Source organism: Orcinus orca, chromosome 16 (genome assembly GCF_937001465.1).
Source record: "Orcinus orca chromosome 16, mOrcOrc1.1, whole genome shotgun sequence".
NCBI classification, from domain to species: domain Eukaryota; kingdom Metazoa; phylum Chordata; class Mammalia; order Artiodactyla; family Delphinidae; genus Orcinus; species Orcinus orca.
Genome location: NC_064574.1, coordinates 66018215 through 66037788, shown reverse-complemented (window position 1 = coordinate 66037788; position 19574 = coordinate 66018215). Strand labels below are relative to the sequence as shown.

The window sequence follows — 19574 nt, the reverse complement described above, 5'->3', positions numbered from 1 at the left end:
GGTTTTCCATTCCCCAAAAGACAGCTCTCGGGGGTAAGGTGTGTCTTCACGGTCACTACTTAGAGTGAGGTTGAATAGACACCAATGGAACCAGCATGGTAAAATACCCAATTAGAGGGGTATAGTACTCAAGAGCCTGGACTTTGGAGTTAAACAGACCTCAGTTTGAGTCCTTAGCCACACGTGGCTATCCAGTGCTTGAAATGTGGCTAGTGTAACTTAGAAAGCAATTTTTTTTTTTTTTTTTTTTTTTTTGCGCGGGCCTCTCACTGTTGTGGCCTCTCCCGTTGCGGAGCACAGGCTCCGGATGCACAGGCCCAGCGGCCATGGCTCACGGGCCCAGCTGCTCCACGGCATGTGGGATCTTCCCGGACCAGGGCACGAACCCACGTCCCCTGCACTGGCAGGTGGACTCTCAACCACTGCACCACCAGGGAAGCCCCCTCGCCTGGGAGTTTTAAAAATACAAATTCCCAGACCCAATCCCAGATCAGTTATATTACAATCTCTGGGAAGTGGAACCTTGGCATTGGAATTTTTTTTTTATAACCTCTGCAGATGATTCTAAAGTGCAGCCAAGGTTAAGAACCACTGCTCTATCCAGGTTTCTTTCACCTGGTAGCAACCCCTCTCTCCCAGCCATATAAAATCCACATATACCAGCTTTCTTCCTTTCTTTTGCTCTGAGTCAAAACCATCTCCACCTTCTATGCCCTAGATGAAAAATGGTGAAGAGGAGTGGGCCTTAGATAAGACTCTAGAAGTAGCTGGCATTCACGCGAGTGTCATCTACCTGTTGGGGAGTATCACCTTGTTGGAAAAAGAAGCTCTTAGAAGAGATTCCAGTAGCCATCTTCCTTTGCTTTGCAATAGGTTCTTCTTCCTATCAAATGATGAGCTGTTGGAGATCTTGTCAGAGACAAAGGACCCCCTCCGAGTTCAACCACACTTGAAGAAGTGCTTTGAAGGAATTGCCAAGCTGGAGTTTACAGACAGCATGGAGATTGTGGGCATGATCAGCTCAGAAAAAGAAATCGTTCCATTCAAACAGAAAATCTCCCCAGCTGAAGCCAAAGTAACTCCACTTACCCATTTTTGGTTCTTATCGTCATAACAGAGTGAAACAGAGAGAGGCAGATTGTATGTTGTTTAAACATTTGGACTCTGGTTCCAGATTGCCTGGGTGTGGAACACTTAGATTACACAACTTAATGACGGGTGACTTTGGGGAACTAATCTTTCTGAGTCTACTTGCTCATCTCTAAGATGGAGATTATACTGCAATTCACATGGCATCCTAAATTTGTGGAAGGATTTCAACCGAACTTGATGTGGAGGCAGCAGCAGGAATCAGATCCAAACAACTAATGCTGTTTAAATCCCCATGAGCAGAGCCCACTTAAAAGAGATCTGGTCAGATGGGGCAGGTGTTTTTAAAGGTGTTTAAAGGGCAGGTGTTTCAATAATATTTCATGGAATTAATGCCATTTAACTCAGATTTTTCATACATGTGCCCTTATCAAATGAGTAAAATGTAAGTTACTTCCACTCTTGCTGAATAGGACAGCAGCCCAGCGTAGAAATAGACAAGTACTCTTGCCTTGCCGTTTTTGCCACCCACACATTTAAGTTGCAACAACCAGGGATCATACCTTAAAACCAGACACCAGCTAGCTCACGAGCACCTGAGGTCAGCAGGTACAGTTGCCTGAGATTCTAACACTGAATAGTATGCTGCACATTCAAATTACCTGTAGAGCTTTAAAAACATCCAAATGCCCCGCTTGCATCCCATACCAGTTAAATCAGAATGTCTGGGAGTGGGAGTCAGGCATCCATAATTTTTAAAGATCTCCAGATGATTCCAGTGCACAGCAAAGTTTGGGGACCACTGGAATAATGCAAGAATTAGAACTGTTCAATTAGAAATGAGCAATTTATTTTATGAACTTGTCAACTAAAAAAAAAATGCACAACCTAAACGTTAAGAGGTGTGTTTTGTTCAACGGACATTCTTAGGACTTCAAGCTGGAGAGGCAGCATCTCAAGTAACCCTGAGAAAACGGCTTGGAGGAGGCAAGGAGGGGAGATATATAGGAGTTTTGCAACAAAGGGCAGGTAGTCCGAACTTCAAAAGATTATTGTTAATTAAAGAAAACCAGATATCTCAAGTTAAGGAATTTAGTGCTTTCCTATGGATGGGAAAATGCAAAAGTCTAGGCTCACTGAAATCATTCCTTTGACATGCGCCTCAGCTGTCTGGGACCAGCATCCTGTGTTTTCTCATCCTGAGTTCCCTCAGGGCTCACCAGCTCACTTTGGGAGGTGGCGGCTGCAGTCACTGATGGCTGCAGCATCTTTTGATCACTGATATGGCAGAGGCAATGTTTTATTTCTCAAACTGAAGTGTAAATGTGTCATTTGTCTCCTGAGAGAGACATAAATAACTTTATTTACAGTTGTCTTCCAGAAAATGATATGAAAGAAGTGCATGTTAAAAACTCCCTATTGCCCCTTTTTTGAGACATACACTTCTTAGAATACAGTAAATAAGTGTAAAACCAATAGTTAAAGAATACTGGCTTGAAGGTGTGCAAACCTTTGGCCTCCCTCCAGCCCTGTCCAGAGAGAAAGCTGGCTTCTGCCCATGGTCCCTCCCTCCAGGCTTGGCTAACTGTTACTGCCTCTCTGTCTGTCTCAACCCACAGGGCATGGTGGAAAGATGGCTCCAGCAGGTGGAACAGATGATGCTTGCCAGTATGAAGGAAGTTATTAGACTTGGGATTGAAGCATATGTCCAGGTAAATGAAAATTGGGGTACACATGCCAGGGTGTTGGTACACCAACAAGAACTTTGGGGACAAGGTTAAATGGAAGCCTGTCTTCTGCTAAAACCCACCCCTCTCCTGCTGAGTAACACCTGACCCCTCTGTGCCTCTTTCTCCTTTCCCTGTAAATCCTGGGGCAGAGTATGTATTTCTGAATATAAAACGTTTGCAGTTAGAAGCAGCAGACACTAGCATAGCCTGTGAGCCAGAACCCTTTGTTTGCTGTGGGGCAGTCCTTTCTGTGAAAATAATTGATGGCAAGCGGTTTATTTAGAGCCCCTCCCCAATTAAGCATCCCCTCCCCCAGGCTTTTTTAACATTACACATGCCCTGAAGGGCACAACTCATTAAGCTCCCAAAGCTTTAGGTGACCTGTGTAACAGAAGGCCTAAGGGAAAAGAACCTGTTGCAATTACTCTTTAGCCAGCTCCCAGCAAGGTTAATGTTGGCAGACTAGATATTTAGTCTCCTCTACTTTAGGTGCTCCTCACTTTGGGGCCCCCACCCCTATCCCCAGGACTTTTTCCATCAAAAAAAGGGGTATTCAATTAACACCTTCCCACTAAGTACCAAGGACTGACCCTGCTGCCCCTCTCAGTAGTATTTGCCTTGTAAATGAAAGACCCGTCCTTTGTCCCATGACATATTACAAATCAAAAATTAAGGTAAAGAAAAACGGCTACCTGCATGAAGTTATTTCATGCAATTGCATCTGTAGCCAGACACAGCAAACTTTTTCTGTAAAGGACCAGATAGTAAATGTGTTCAGCTGTGCAGGCAATATACACCGGGCACAACTATTTATCCTTGCCTTTCTAATAGAAAAGCAGCCTTGGATGATGGGTTCAGCAGGGGGCGTGGCTGTATTACAATATAACTTTATTTACAAAAACAGATATGGCCATATTTGTCCCTCAGGCTATAATTTCCCTATCTATAGTTTAAAAAAAGTTAGGGCGATCATGGCTAAGAAAATCGTGGGGCAGTACTGCAATGTTATGTAGCTATCAAAAGGAGTAGTTTTATAAATACCTTCTGAACAACACCTTGATTATAACTATGTAAAATCCCTGGATGGGAGCATTAAAGAAAAAAAAAGAAAGGAGTTGTTGACTGAAAAAAAAATGCACGACATGAGAGTTGTGAGTTAAGTTTTATTGGGGGCAAAATGAGGACTATAGACTGGGAGACAGCATTTCAGATATCTCTCAGAAAATGCTCCAAAGATGTAGGGGGGAAGGTCAGTGTATATGTGATTTTGGTGAAGGGGGAGTACATGCAATCATCACATATTTTTTGCAGAAGGTTGCTGCTGGTCTCGTGAAGGTCGCTGCTAGTCACGAGGAGCAGATGTCACCATGAAGGGTTTTAGTGCTTTCCTAGATACGAGGAGATGCAAGAATTGGGCTCATAAAATGGTTTCCTGAAAATATCTGATTATCTGAAGACCTGTTCTGCCAGTTTTTCCCAGAGCACAGAGTGCCTCATTCCTGATCTCCACCCTGAACTCCTTGCAGGGGGTGTTGAAGGTCAGCAGCTGCAGCAGGTCATAACTTAATCCTTGTAGAGGTAGCTGGCAAGTGACAACTTATAGGCGACAGAGTTAATGAAATTGTTGGTGATGATCCTTTTCTTTTTCATAAAATTCAGGGAGGAAGACATAAATCCGTAATCCCAGAAATGTCAAGCCTTGTAGCCTCGGACGTTGGGGATGAATTTTGTTTTTGTTGAGGGGGTAAGATGGTGGTAGATGTTTTTAGGAAGTCAGTTTAAATCACATAAGATGAACTGACCCTACAATGTGCCCTACTGCACTTTCCCAGGTCCCTCGTAATCACTGGGTCTTGCAGTGGCCTGGCCAGGTGGTTATCTGTGTCTCCTCCATCTTTTGGACCCAGGAGGTTTCCCAAGCCCTGGTTGAAAAGACCCTACCGGTAAGTGAGCCTGTCATGAAGCTTGTAGAGGAGATTTGAGCTTGATTATGATTTGAATGACATATAATTAGAGTAGCCATTTTTCTAAACAAAAAAATAAACAGCCCCATGGTGTCACAGAAGGCAGGGTTCTCTTTGGGACAGAGGTTTGGGAATTAGGGCTGTCTGGAGTTCTGTAGTATAAGAACTCTCACATTTCTTCCCAGACGGAAATTCTAGGCTGCAGTATCCTGTTTCTTCAGCCTTTGCTTCCAATTGTCAACCTGGCAGAATTTCTACCAGCAGAGACTGCTCATCTTCTTCCTGGGCCAAGAAGCCACCTGGTCCTGTTTTCCTCTACTTTTCCTGCACCATATCCCTTCTTACCACCTCCAGTCCAACACTAACCCATCTCCAGCTTTTCCTTCAGCTTTCTCTTGAGACCAAGAATGCTCAGGTCCTGCTTGTCTTCAGATCCGGACACACGTATTTCCAGCTAACTCTGCCACCAATGCCTGTACTTGAGGGTTCAAGACCTGGATGGATTTGAGTTCAAATTCTGACACCTCCAACTGTTAGATATGTGACCATGGTCAAGCTACATAACCTGAACCTCAGTCTCCTTGTCCATAAAATGGAAGGAATTGTAGCACCACACCTTACTACTGTGAAGGGTTAAATGAGATGCTAGTAAATTATTCAGTACTTAGATCCTAGGCTATAAACCCCACAGGGCAGGGGGCATGTCTCCTTGCCTCACTATTATATCTCAGAGGGTTATTGCAGTGTCAAGCACATAGTAGTTGCTCAATAAATATTTTTTGACTGACTACATGGTAACTCCATTCCCAACATTTTTACCATGGTATAGTTTCCCATGATTATCTCATCAGAATTCCTGTTATTCCCCCTATATACAATATGATTGCCTGTGGCTAGAATATATTTTAATTTACTATATTTTGCTTTATACATTAAAATTAGAACATTAGTATTTGACCAAGTTTCACTTTTTACAGATATCTTGTTGATAATTCCTAAAAGATGTGTTGCACTTTACACGTGCAAACTGCTTTCACGTACATCATTTCAAACCTCAGAAACACTAAAAAATTCTGACTTTTGTGACTGTATCTCTGTGCCCCAGTTTTCCTACCTGTAAAAGAGGAGAGTGCTTCCCATCACACACTCAAGCCCTGGAGTACAATGAATGCTGAATGATGTGCCTTGGCATCCTAAAGGTGTTGGTACAGAATTGCTATCCATCCATCCATCTACCCGTTGTTCATTTAACAAATATTTGTTTGACGTTGCAACTGGGACTTTGCTGCTAGGCAAAGGGAATTAGAGGTGAATGAGACAGTCATGGTCCCTGTCCTCACGGATTTACAGTCTAGTGGGGGGAGATAAAAAGGCTCTTTTATAGAACTATGATACTGAAAGTACAGGGATCCAGAAAGCATGGGAAGGAAGGAGAAAAGAGAGGGGAAGATTTCCCAGAAAAACAGTGTCTAAGAGGAGACATAAAATATGAATAGGGACAAGAGAAAGCACTCCCGAGAGAAAGAGAGAGAGAGAGAGAGAGAGGAGAGAGAGGAGAGAGAGACCAGAATGTGCAAAAGTCTGACGATGAAAAGTACGGTGCATTCCAGCAACTGAAGGCAGTTTGGTCCAGAATTGCTGTGGAATGCATGTGGTTAAGAGAGATGCAGGGGGCAGTTCCATCACCAGCGGCTTTACAGACACGCCGAGGGTGATGGGGGCACATCAAAAAGGCTTTTTTTTTGCTATGTACTACGGATATTATAATTAATAACAACCACCACTATTTACTGGGTGCTTTATTCACACCAGACATTGTGCCAAGTGCTTTACATACACTATCTTATTTAATCCTCAAAACCACTTGAAGAATAGCGATAATTATTGGGATTTGACAGATCAGGAGACTGAGACTCAGAGGGTTAAAATCATTTGCCAAAGAAGACCATAACAGGAAAGTGGGGAAAATGAGGTGAGCCTAGGGTGGTCTCACTTATTTTTAATTCTTTTTTTTTTTTTTCAGTTTTTATTTATTTATTTATTTATTTATTTTTGGCTGTGTTGGGTCTTTGTTGCTGCGTGTGGGCTTTCTCTAGTTGCGGTGAGCAGAGGCTACTCTTCGTTGGAGTGCGGGGACTTTTGTGGTGGCTTCTCTTATTGCGGAGCATGGGCTCTAGGCACATGGGCTCAGTAGTTGTGGCTCGTAGGCTCTAGAGCGCAGGCTCAGTAGCTGTGGCGCACAGGCTTAGTTGCTCTGTGGCATGTGGGATCTTCCCAGACCAGGGCTCAAACCTGTGTACCCTACGTTGGCAGGCGGATTCTTAACCACTGCACCACCAGGGAAGTCCCATTTTTAATTCATTTTTATTGTTTAACTCTTTATTTTGAAATAATGTCAGACCTGCAAATAACATTGCAAAAATAATACAAAGAATTCCCATACACTCTTCATCCAGATTCCCCACATATTAACATCTTACATAACCACAGTACAATTATCCAAATCAGGAAATCAACATTGATACAATATTATTATCTATTCTATAAACCTTTTATACTCATCCTGGTTCAGGATCCAATCCAGGATTACATGTTTACATGCATTTAGTTTTCATATCTCCTTTGTCTACTTTAATCTGAGTTTCAGGTATTTTTGTTAATTCTGGTTTACTACCTAATTTATATATAGTAAAATTCACCCTTTTTAGTGTGCATTTCTTTCTTTTTTTGCGGTACGCGGGCCTCTCACTGTTGTGGCCTCTCCCGTTGCGGAGCACAGGCTCCGGACGCGCAGGCTCAGCGGCCATGGCTCACGGGCCCAGCCGCTCCGCGGCATGTGGGATCTTCCCGGACCGGGGCACAAACCCATGTCCCCTGCATCGGCAGGTGGACTCTCAACCACTGCGCCACCAGGGAAGCCGTTTAGTGTGCATCTCTGAATTTTGACAAGCACATACAGTCGTGTAACCACCATCACAGTCAAGACATAGTTCCAAACACCCTAAAATTTTCCTCATACCCTTTGTAGTCAACCCTTTCCCCTATTCTCAGCCTCTGACAACTACCATTTTGTTTTCTGTCCCTATAGTTTTGTCTTTTCCACAATATTATAAAATGGAATCATATAGTATCTAGGCTTTCAAATCTGAATTCTTTCAGTTAGCGTAATGCATTTGAAATTTGTCTCAATGTTAATGACTAGGGGTGAGGGAAAGGGAGCTTGAGGGATGACATCCAGGAGTCTGGTTTGGACCGTGGGGTTGTGGATGGTGTCATTCCAGAAAAGAGATTACCAGAAGAGAATCCAGTTTAACCCATTGTTCCATCTTACTCCCCTGCTAGGATTTTCTGAAAAAGAGCAATGATCAGATTGCACAGATTGTCCAGCTGGTGCGAGGAAAACTGAGCAGTGGGGCTCGACTCACCCTTGGGGCCCTCACAGTCATTGATGTCCACGGTAAGCAAGGAGGTTTCCCTCGCATTACTGACTGTCCAGTAAGAGCTGCCAGGCTTGCCTCTCTCCCTTCTGGATGGAATGACTCAGGTCCCTTTTCTCATTAGGAAGAGGCTTCTCCAACTGAAAGTAAGTGAGGGGGTAAGGAGAGGAGTCAGTGCTTCTGTGTGTCTCCATCTTATGTTTTCCCCTCCCATCCCCAACGTTTATGAGATTCACCAACTCGGATCGATTTCCCTGTACTGATCTTAATGAACATTTTTGAATACTTACTTGGTGCCAAGCTTTGTGCTAAGTGCTTGACATACACTGTCTTGTTTTTATACACATTTCACAGATTAAGAGCCTGAGGTTTATAGAGGCAAATAACTTGCTGAGAGGCACACAGCTAGTAAGTAGCAGAGATGCTTTTGTAATTTGAACTTATGTCTGATTCCAAACCCAGAGACTGGAAATGGGCAGTGAGGCAGGGAGGGAATGGGTAAGAGAGGATGCCTTCCAGCTCTTCCTAGAAAAGAGAGAGAGAGAGAGAAGGAGAGAAGGAGGAAAGGAGGAAGAAGAACCAGGGTCTTTATGTAGAGCAAACAACCCCCACACCGTCACGCCCTCATCACCAAGGAAACTAGGGCTGGACCAAACTTGTTGCCTGGGAACAGTGTCTCTTTTGCTTACATACCCAGCTTCCTACTGGCAGTTCATGCATCTCACTCTCTGTGAGGCTGATGCTCATTTCTTTTTTGGCCACACGGCTTGTGGGACCTCAGTTCCCTGACCAGGGATTGAACCTGGGCCACGGGAGTGAAAGCCTGGAATGCTAACCACTAGGCCACCAGGGAACTCCCTGATGCTCATTTCAATCCCTGATGCTCATTTCAATCTGATTTCATTTGGATAGACTAGCATAAAATCCGGAGGAGACAAGACAGAAGGTGATCTTCATCTGGCTACATATTTAACTGGTAGGAGTAACAAGTGCAAGCATGGTTACTGCCCAGGATACCTCAGAGTGGTTGGGTTTACACACACACACACACACACACACACACACACATTCATGCACAAACACATGAACATGCACTGCATAGGGAAGGTATCCACAACGAAGTGCCTTGAGATTCACCTTCCTGGATCTCTCACACATACCCTGCTCCTGCCACCACTCTCTGGGTTCTCCCAGGAATCTGGTGTGGAATTAAATTCCTTGGGGTGAATGGAAGAGCTGTTGGTGTAATCTTCTGCAAGGACTCTTCTCTGTAGGGTTTTGGATTTTACTGTAATAAAGATTTCTCTCACAGAGAGGCAGTAGACTTACAGAAGTGTCCCTTTGCAAAGTTATATTTCTGAAATCCTGATTTCAAGCTGCTCTACTAGTTCTAAGATCACAATAGCACTTGCCCTGTGAGTTACCTAAAAAATAATGAATGATTCTCATAAACTTACGTCCATTCATCAACTTCAGGGCTCCCATCACTGTGAGAAAAGTAAATTAGGCTCACAATCCCATGACAGAAAGGAGAAAACCTAGAAATGTATCTCCTAGTTAGTTTCTCAGACACCCCCCTTCATGGAAAGAATACATCTAACAAGGATTCATGGGACCCCTGCCCTTGCTAACTGTATCAGGCAAGGCAGATCGTGTTCTCTTAAGAGGCCTGGAACAGGGCCAAAAGGGTCACACTGGGGATAAGATAGCATTTGGGGCAACTACATATTGCAAACCCCTCTGGTTCAGCCTCCCAAGAGTTTGGGAATCATAACAGTAGCTAATACTATAAATTTATATAATACATAAATACAGATGTTGCTTGAAGTTTGGGGATGGGCGAGGAGGATAGTTGAGCCTAAAATTGTCGAGATAGTGAGGGGTGGCCTTGATGACATCCTCAGTCAGACCCTTCTGAGGAATCCATGAAGACGGGAGGATGCTGATGGCTCTGCAAGTGTGTGTTTCCACGTCTGTGTCCCCACAGCTCGTGATGTGGTCGCCAAGTTATCTGAAGACAGTGTCTGTGACCTGAATGATTTCCAGTGGATCTCCCAACTGCGCTACTACTGGGATGCCAAGGATGTACAGGTGAAGATGATCACTACAGAAGCCTTATACGGCTATGAGTACCTGGGAAACTCCTCCCGGCTGGTGATTACGCCCCTCACTGACCGCTGCTACAGGTAAACTCTGAAGGGTGAATAGAGAATTCCAAAAGGAAAACCTGGGGAAGAAGGTTAGAGCATCTTGAGTTTGTTACCTTCACCGTCTATATTTTAGTTTCTCAGATTTTAGAATTTTTCCCTTCATCACCATGGTCCCACAAATGGGCATGGAAACTGGGCCTTAGGCCAGAAATGAGAACCCAGTAGGAGTCCTAATCTAATGCAAATTAATGTGTTCAAACCAACAATTAGCACGTTGTTGTCTCTCCTTGAAAATGGCACAGTGCTTAAGTAGAAAGGTCTCCAGTGGCAGGAATCAAGATGGTGCCTGGAGATCCCATGGCCAGAGATAAAAAAGGGGCCAGGTAAAGGACCCAGGCAAGGAGTCTCGGAGCTCTGCCACCCAGTCTGATGAAGAGGTATGGCCATTCTGTGCTCAGCAGAGTGCTTTGCCACTTTGCTTGGAATTTATAACTTTAGAAATCTGGACTTTGTGAACTTGTCAATTTTGTGATGTTTAGATTTTTCTTTGATTTTATACATTCCTTAGAGTAGAATTTTTTTAATTATAAAAATAGTACTTGAGTATTTTTTAAATTTCAGAGTCCTCAGTCACGTGTTTTCTATGTTCTATGATTTCTGTTCTTCATTCATTTATCTATTCCACTCATTGTTCAACAACCACTTCTTGAACTTTCCTGTGCATGATGTATGACCTCCAGGAACCCTCAACCTAATGGGGTGGGGGAGAGACACACCCTCAGGTGATAACAAGAAAGTGTGTTAACTGAAATTATAGAGGCTCATACAAGGGGCTGTGGAACCACAGTTAACACATCATTCATTTCTAGCATTTATCTTGTGTCTGCCATATGGAACTGAATCAAATATGGGTCCTGAACTCAAGAGTTCATAACCTAGTGGGAGAAATATATTTATTTTCCATCATTCCATTGGCATTGGTGATCTTTGGAATGTGGAGTTTATGAGGATTTTTTACTTTTCTTTGATTCATTTAGTAAGTATATATTCATTTATCCATTCAATCATTCATTCAAACAAATGCTTATAGGTGTCACCCATGTACCAGGCGCCGAGGTTACAACACTGAGTAAAATAGAACTTTTTACAATGATGATGTATTGCTCATATAATCAGGGAAAAATATTTAATTACTTGTCTGAGTCAAAACAAAATAAACCAAAAGCAAATTTCTTTCCTGTGCCTTAGGACTTGGCACTGAGTTCGCATTCTCTTCTCCTTAGGACACTGATGGGGGCTTTGAAGCTGAACCTTGGAGGAGCCCCAGAGGGTCCAGCTGGGACAGGCAAGACAGAAACCACCAAAGATCTAGCCAGAGCTTTGGCCAAGCAGGTAGGGAAATGCTGTCCATCCGCACACTCTTTTTCCCAACCCTCTCTGGACCCCTGTCCAGGGGAATTGGCATGAAGTTCAAGATGGCTCAGAGTAACAGGCAGAGTGGGGCTCCACCTCCTTCAGTGAAACAGGAAGAGGGGAGCCCCACCTCTGTTTCATGGTGCAGGGTGGTTCAGATGGGAGGAAACCCATCCTGAACGGTGCCCACATCCTCCCTCTCTCTAGTGTGTGGTCTTCAACTGCTCAGATGGTCTAGATTACAAAGCCATGGGGAAGTTCTTCAAAGGGCTGGCCCAGGCTGGAGCATGGGCCTGCTTTGATGAGTTCAACAGGATTGAGGTAACTCTGCTACTGGGCTACTGAATGGAGGGTTTGGACATGCAGGGACTTTTTTCTGGGCTCTCAGTTCCTCAGTGACAGGGACTTATGTCTCCTCTAAGGCCCTTTGCACAGAGTAAGTACTCAATGAACCAAACAAAAACAGGCCCAAGGAGACAAAATGCATATTTTATACACATAAACATTCTCACCAAATTGATTCCCTCACTCGCTCATTCAAAAATTAATTGAGCAGCTGCTCTATGTCAGATACTCTGCATGTGTGCATGATACAAAGATGAGCAAAAAATGGTTTTGCCCTCTAGACTGTTACAGTCTAGCAAAGGGACATAAAAATTAAACGATACAAATAGAATATGAGAGAAGTCTATAGCAGTGGTACAGAGGAGTCATCACAAAAGAGGGGGTGGTTAATTCTATTTGGGTAGGGAATCGAGATTAGGAAATGTAAACATGCAACTTGAACCAATAAACACATACTGTGGGTGAAGCATTATGCTAGGTGCTGGAACAAAGGTATAACAAAGATAAGATACTCTGGAAACTACTCACACACACACACATGTGCACATGTATGCATGCATATACACACCAATTTTCCTTTCCTTTACCAAAACCCTAAATCGTGCTCCTAATTTTGAATGTGAAGGTCTTATTCTCAGGTGATGGGGTTCTTTCTTTGCTAAGTGAAGGGTACTTTGGCATAGTGGGATTGGTGGCTGTCAGAAGCAAGAGCTCAAATCAACCAGCCATTCTCACTCCAGGTAGAAGTGCTCTCTGTGGTAGCTCAGCAGATTCTCAGCATTCAACAAGCCATTATCCGGAAGCTAAAGACGTTCATCTTTGAAGGCACTGAGCTCTCTCTGAACCCAACCTGTGCTGTCTTCATCACCATGAACCCTGGGTATGCTGGCAGGGCTGAGCTGCCAGATAACCTCAAGGTAAATACTGAGTGTGTAACTACTGGGTGTACTTTATGGTATAGAAACCTTCGGAAGTACCCGAGGGTCTCACAGAGAAGCCAAATAATGGGACCAGTTGACATTTTTCAGCTGTGAGAAGTAAAGATGTTACTCGGCTGCAGAACTCCACCATCTCCCCAACTAGGTCTCATGAGATGGGAGGAAATATATACATAGTAACCAATGGCAAAGAGGCAACAATGATCACTGGAAGAAGTGTCACTGTTTCTGTTGTCTACAGGGGTCAGACAGTTAATATAAATGAGAAAAGCCAGCTGGGCCTGGTAGGGACTCTGACAAATGCCCCATCTAGAGGCAGCAGCCCCTACTTAGCCCCAGCCTACTGTTGCCAAGCAGGAATTGTCAGATCTTCTCATTTTTCAGGAAAAGCCAGAAATTTGGATTTTTACATGAAATCTTATTTTTAGATCCTGTCTCAATGCAAAAAAAAAAAAAAAAATCACTGTAGGCCAAATAAAACAGATCTGCTTATAAGAGAGCATCAAAGTTCAACACAGAGAACGCTGGTAGACCAAGACTAGAGCACGTGGAGCTAAGCTGGTTAGGCCTAAGTGGTGTCCACACCAAAGCAGCTGTTCCAACCAGCTAGAGAGATAACAAGAGAGCTTGTATGTCCCTGGTACCTACTGCTGAGCTGGCCTGAGCTACAGCTGTGGCAATAAGCATTGGCCCTGCTGCTAGTGGGAGGAGGCAAGTGCCTCTGAAGGGGGAGAGAGAGAATTCCAACCAGGCCATCTTAAGGGAACAGGCACTAGATGACCTTAGCATGCTGCTCTCATGGAAGGAAAAACCACAAAGTGCAAGATGAATGGGTCTTCACCTGTGGGAAGAGCACCTAGCACCCCAACTGCATGAAAAGAGCAACCAGAGGGAAAATTCTAGGCCTGCTTCTTTATGGATTTCCTTTCAAGTTATTGCTCCATTCCCTTGCGTGAAAGACGTAAGAGAGACCTGGACAAAACCGACATTCTCTGACTTTAGTACGTGATGCTCCATCTGCTAGAAGCACATTCTGATGAGTTCCCTGGAATCTAATTCAGACAAGCCACTCCTCCTCCTCCTTGGGAATGGAAAAGAAGTCAGAGAGATCCCTAAGGGTGACTCTTCCTCTCTAGGTCAGCATAGGCCAGGGACACCAAAGTAGAATTTGGACCCACATTTCTCGTTTTAGAGTGCCCAGTTGATGTAACTCCCCCCTGCACCCCTCCCAGCCAACAACCATGTTAGATCTGCACAAACAACTTTCATGAGACAGTGTGGCATAGTAGAAGGTACCCAGGGTTGGTGTCAGGAAGCCTGGGTTCTAGCCCTGGCTCTACCTCTAACTGCATGACTTGGGCAAGTCACTTCTCCTCTAAGATCTAAGATATTAGATCCAAGATATTAGAAACAATAGCTGATGTTTATTGAGCCCTCACTATGTGCCACACACCTTTTTAAGCACTTCACTTACATAGGATCATTTGTTCTCATGAGAACTATGAAGAGGACACAGTTGTTAGTACAGTTTGAGATGAAAGACCTGAGGTCTGGAGGGGTTATATAACTTACCCACAGTTAGTAGCTAACAGAACAAGGACTCAAATCAAGATTTGTCTGACTTCAGGATTCTCCTGATACATTATTATCCTGCATCCCTGAATGACTTCTACTGTCTACACTGAACACCGGAAAGCTCCAATAGTTGAATGATGCTCATTTGGCATAGGAGGATGAGGTGTTGCCAGGATACCAGCACCTAAGGCCTTCCACACAACCACTGAGGGACCCAATGTGACACATGTACCTGGACAAGGCTAGTGGGGAGGTTCATGGAGCAGTGGATCTGTCCAGTAAAGACTGTCCTTTTGCACTGATTTGTCCTCCAGCCCTCCTTTCCTTGATTGTCACTGGGTGGTCTGAATGATCATGTTACTTCTCTTTGCCTCTGTATATGTACCTTCCCCCATTTTCACCTTATGTGTTTAGGTTCTTTACATGAAATCTTATTTTTAGAGGGCTGTTTCTTTTCCAGGCCTTGTTTCGGACAGTGGCCATGATGGTGCCAGATTATGCCCTCATTGGAGAAATCTCCCTCTACTCGATGGGGTTTCTAGATTCCAGAAGGTATGTTATATTGGCTTTCTAGTGGGTTCTAAAGAAAGAGTGACAGAGTGGCTTTTTGTGGGGTGGATTCAAGGTAAATTGTCCATTGGAAAAAAAAAGAGAGAAACTTGAGAAACTGCTTTTACTCACAAGTTGATCTGAAAGCACATAGCCCTGGTCTTGGTTCTGACCCCATCCCTGACTAGGAAATGGCTCAGATTACCAAGAAAGGGCCTCCACTCTATTTGTATACACCTGGACTTCTTCTAAGGAAGAATCGCTCATCTATTCTCTACCCTTCACTCTAACACACACACACACACACACACACACACACACACACCACACACACACACACACACACACACACACACTCCTAAATGACTTAAGGCGAGACTGAATAACATGAAGTTATTCCAAGATTGAAGAGGAAAAGTTAATATAATTTAGAATTAACATTGTTATCAATATAATATTTATTTACTCAAACCAACTTGGTTATCTCTCATTCAAGTATTACCCAGTTTTCTAAGACGGAGACATACACAAGCATCAGTGTCTTTATCACATGCACCCAGAGTTGTGAATATTTATTGTAAAATGCCTTTTATTGATCTATTTCAAATTTTACATTTGTCTTTTTACATTGTCTTGCCCATAATCAATTGATTTTTTGTTACTGCAGTTATCTCCACAGGCCCACAGTGTCTTTGTGGCCTGGAGGTCCTTGCTGTTAATGCAAAGAGCTGCAGATATTCTCGACAGAATGTGCCGTCCCTCCTAGGCTAAGAGGCTGCCTCAGTCATAAGAGGCTTATTTTTTCTGTAGGAGACTTGGGTTACATTGATTTGCCTGTTCAATTCATTTATTTATTCAATTGGCAAACCACCTACCTTATGCCCAGCCCTGTGCCAGGTGCTGATGAGCAAAACAGTCTTTGCTTTTAAAGTCAGTCTTGTTAGAGAGGAGCCCTGCAAGGGGAATGTGCATAAGTACATTAGTTAGGGTAAACCTGACCTCCAAATTCCAATGGGTTAGCATAGCAAAAGTTTATTTTTCACTCCCTAGAAATCTAAAATGGGTGTTTGTGATCAGAGGAGTTCTTCCCCAGGGACCCAGGTTACTTATATCTCACAGCTACAACACACGAGCATAGAGGATCTTATGGAGGAGGTTTTTATGGACCAGCCCTCAAAGTGGCACACTTCCCTTTCATTCATATGCCACTGGCTAGGACTCAGTGATGCGGCCACCCGTAACTGTGTGGGAGGCTAGGAAATGTGGTTCCCCCCCGTGTGCCCAGGAAAAATAAGATATGGCAGTGCACATGAGCATACATGTATTGTGTGCTGAGTATATTAAATTTTGAATTGGTTTTCTTGAATTAAAAAAGTAAAACATGGATATTGAAAAAAATTGTAATGTTACAGAAATGCAAAAATGAGTGTCCCCTTTGTGACCCTTAGTCCTACTCTTTAGGCATTAATCGTTTGACGTAATCTTCCCAAGTGTGTGTGTGTGTGTGTGTGTGTGTGTGTGTGTGTGTGTGTGGCGTACACATTCATATATACAGATAAAAGTATAGACACATGTAGCTTCTTGTACAGTATATGTTATACATATGTATGTGCTTGCTGTTTTTCATCCTGCCTTTGAAAGAAAGTCACAGTGCTTCCTTAGCTCATTATGGTAACTCTGTGAAGAGGCCTTCAAACGATAGGGTTTCTCCATCAAGTTCGTGGGCAGGCCTGGCTTCTGCAGGGACAGGGCACAAGCATGTTGGGAATGTCTGCTGAGCAGGACATGGTCCTCTCTAGAGGGTCTGCAGACATGTCTTTGCTCTCCCAGTCTTGCCCAGAAGATTGTTGCAACCTACCGCCTGTGTTCAGAGCAACTTTCCTCCCAGCATCACTATGACTATGGCATGCGTGCTGTCAAGTCTGTGCTCACTGCTGCTGGCAACCTGAAGCTGAAGTATCCAGAGGAGAATGAGAGTGTCCTGCTGCTCCGGGCCTTGCTTGATGTCAACCTGGCCAAGTTCTTGGCTCAAGATGTCCCTCTATTTCAGGTATGTAGTGGTTTGGGACCTTGGCTAAGCACTGAGACTCGACATCCAAAGATGAAAAATGTTTTCGGCACCTCTTCCATCTCCTGACACCCCCTCCATTCTCTAGCCAGCATACCTATTGCCAGATACACTCCCCCAAATGTTAAATAATAATGGTAATAGCAATATCCCTAATTCCTGATTTTAATAAAAACAGTTTCACTGTTAGGATATTTGCTGTTGAGTGTGAGTAATTGTTTATATCAAATGTAATTAGTTTTCTTTTGGAATTATTTTAATGCCTATCTTCCTAACTAGGCTGTAAGCTCTTTAAGACAGAAATCTTGACTGTCTTGTTCATTGCTAGTATAATGACTGAAAGACAGCACAGACTTATTAAATATTTGCTGACTTTTAAAATTCTGGGGAAGGAAAATCATGTTTAACAGATATTGTTAGAATTTGTAATTGTAGATAAGTTTCAGTACAGGAAAAATGAGGTTTGGAATTTTCCAAGGATTCCTGCTACCTGTAGATCTCATTTTAGAAAAATGTTGAGGTTATGTATCTGATAATTCATCTTTTTCACATCTTGAATTTTTGTTAACAGGGAATTATATCAGATTTGTTTCCTGGAGTTGTTCTTCCAAAGCCAGACTACGAAGTTTTTATGGAAGTGCTGAATGAGAACATCAAAAAGATGAAACTCCAGCCAGTACCTTGGTTTATTGGAAAAATTATCCAGGTTGATTCCTTGTACCCATGTGGGAATGTACCTGTTTACTGTTTGCTGAGGTCAGGAATTAGAAAGAACTATGGTAGATTGGAACTGAGCTGACAGCAATTGGAGATGCCTGGTTAGAGATGAAGACACTCAACAATCTGTTGTGCCTTCAGTTTTCATTTCCAGGAGCTGACTTTTTTTTTTTTTTTTTTTTGCGGTACGCGGGCCTCTCACCGCTGTGGCCTCTCCCGTCGCGGAGCACAGGCTCCGGACGCGCAGGCTCAGCGGCCATGGCTCACAGGCGCAGCCGCTCCGCGGCATGTGGGATCTTCCCGGACCGGGGCACGAACCCGCGTCCCCTGCATTGGCAGGCGGACTCTCAACCACTGCGCCACCAGGGAAGCCCCAGGAGCTGACTTTTAAAATCCAATATTTTTCCTATGACCATCTTCCCTGGGGTTTCTTTTTCATCATTTGGGGATGAAACAGAACCTTTCAGGGCATTGGGCTTTGAATTAGTCAAAAACCAACTTTTTTGGTTCCCAGTGACAGATATCCAATTCAAACTCTCTTAGTCAACCAAACCGAATTTACTCACTTACCTAACTTGGAAAGTACAGAAATATGTTGGTTTCAGGCATAGTGGGATACATGTTTTTAGATAATGTCATTAGGAATCTGCCTGTCCTCATTTCTGGATTCTGCCTCTCTCTGCATGAAAAATTCATTTTCAGTTGGGCCCCCAGTAGCCTCACACTTAGATTGTCCCATGTTCAAGCCCAGAAGGAAAAAGAGCATCGTTCTTGGAGTGTCCTCAGCAAAAGTCTCAGGATTAGCTTTGAATGGTGCTCATAAAGTCACGTGACCATCCCTGAACCAATTACAGAGATAAGAAGTAGACTATAACCGCCCCACCTCTGCCAGAAGTGGAGGTGGAGTCAGAGCCACCTAAGTCATGTGGACTGGACCATGAAGTGGTGGTTCCTCAGGGAAAATCAGGGTGCTGTTACCAATAGGTGAAAGAAATGTTTCCACAGTCTTGACCCTGGAGAACCTTAGTGAAACTCCACACTAATTTCAGGGATCCTTCCCTAGGATCACTTTCTATGTAAAACTGACTTAAAGTCATAAGTCGAATAAAATAAGCCCCAAATGCACTTTTTCTACAGAATCACAGGACAGAACTACAAGGGATCTTAAATTCCATCTGCTCCTGTCTCCTTAAGAACACTGGCATCCAGAGAGGGAACGGATTTGGACTCACATAAACCTAGTTTCAAATCTCACCCCCATCAGTTTTTTGCTGTGAGATTTTAGGCAAGTTCGTTCACCATTCTGAGCCCTAGTTTCTTCAACTGTAAAATGGAGGGAGTAAAACCTTCCCCACAGAGTAATTTTGAGACAAGAAGTACATAAAGTGCTAGATATAGTGCCTGATTACCATATCAAAATCAACCTCACCATCTCCACAAACATCAGAAATATCATCATTTCCCAAAATCATATTGTTATTTAGAATTAAAGGTCAAAGTAGGACCCAGGTCTCCAGATTCTGAGATCAGAATAAAAATTTTTAGGAATAAAAATTTTTTCCCAACTATTCATCAAATGTGCCAGTCTTGACACAATTC

The 19574-nt window shown here is 43.5% G+C and overlaps 1 protein-coding gene across 1 annotated transcript in view; it reads left to right on the top strand.

The window, feature by feature from the left end:
* The window catches only part of DNAH3 (dynein axonemal heavy chain 3), a 191511-nt gene that overhangs the window by 79945 nt on the left and 91992 nt on the right, over window positions 1-19574 (top strand). Inside the window, exons 24-34 of the mRNA XM_033425952.2 lie at window positions 874-1075; window positions 2709-2801; window positions 4652-4762; window positions 8126-8240; window positions 10208-10406; window positions 11654-11762; window positions 11991-12104; window positions 12869-13045; window positions 15102-15193; window positions 17021-17240; window positions 17830-17964. Coding sequence (XP_033281843.2) covers window positions 874-1075; window positions 2709-2801; window positions 4652-4762; window positions 8126-8240; window positions 10208-10406; window positions 11654-11762; window positions 11991-12104; window positions 12869-13045; window positions 15102-15193; window positions 17021-17240; window positions 17830-17964 — 1567 coding nt within the window. The remainder of the gene's footprint in view (window positions 1-873; window positions 1076-2708; window positions 2802-4651; window positions 4763-8125; window positions 8241-10207; window positions 10407-11653; window positions 11763-11990; window positions 12105-12868; window positions 13046-15101; window positions 15194-17020; window positions 17241-17829; window positions 17965-19574) is intronic.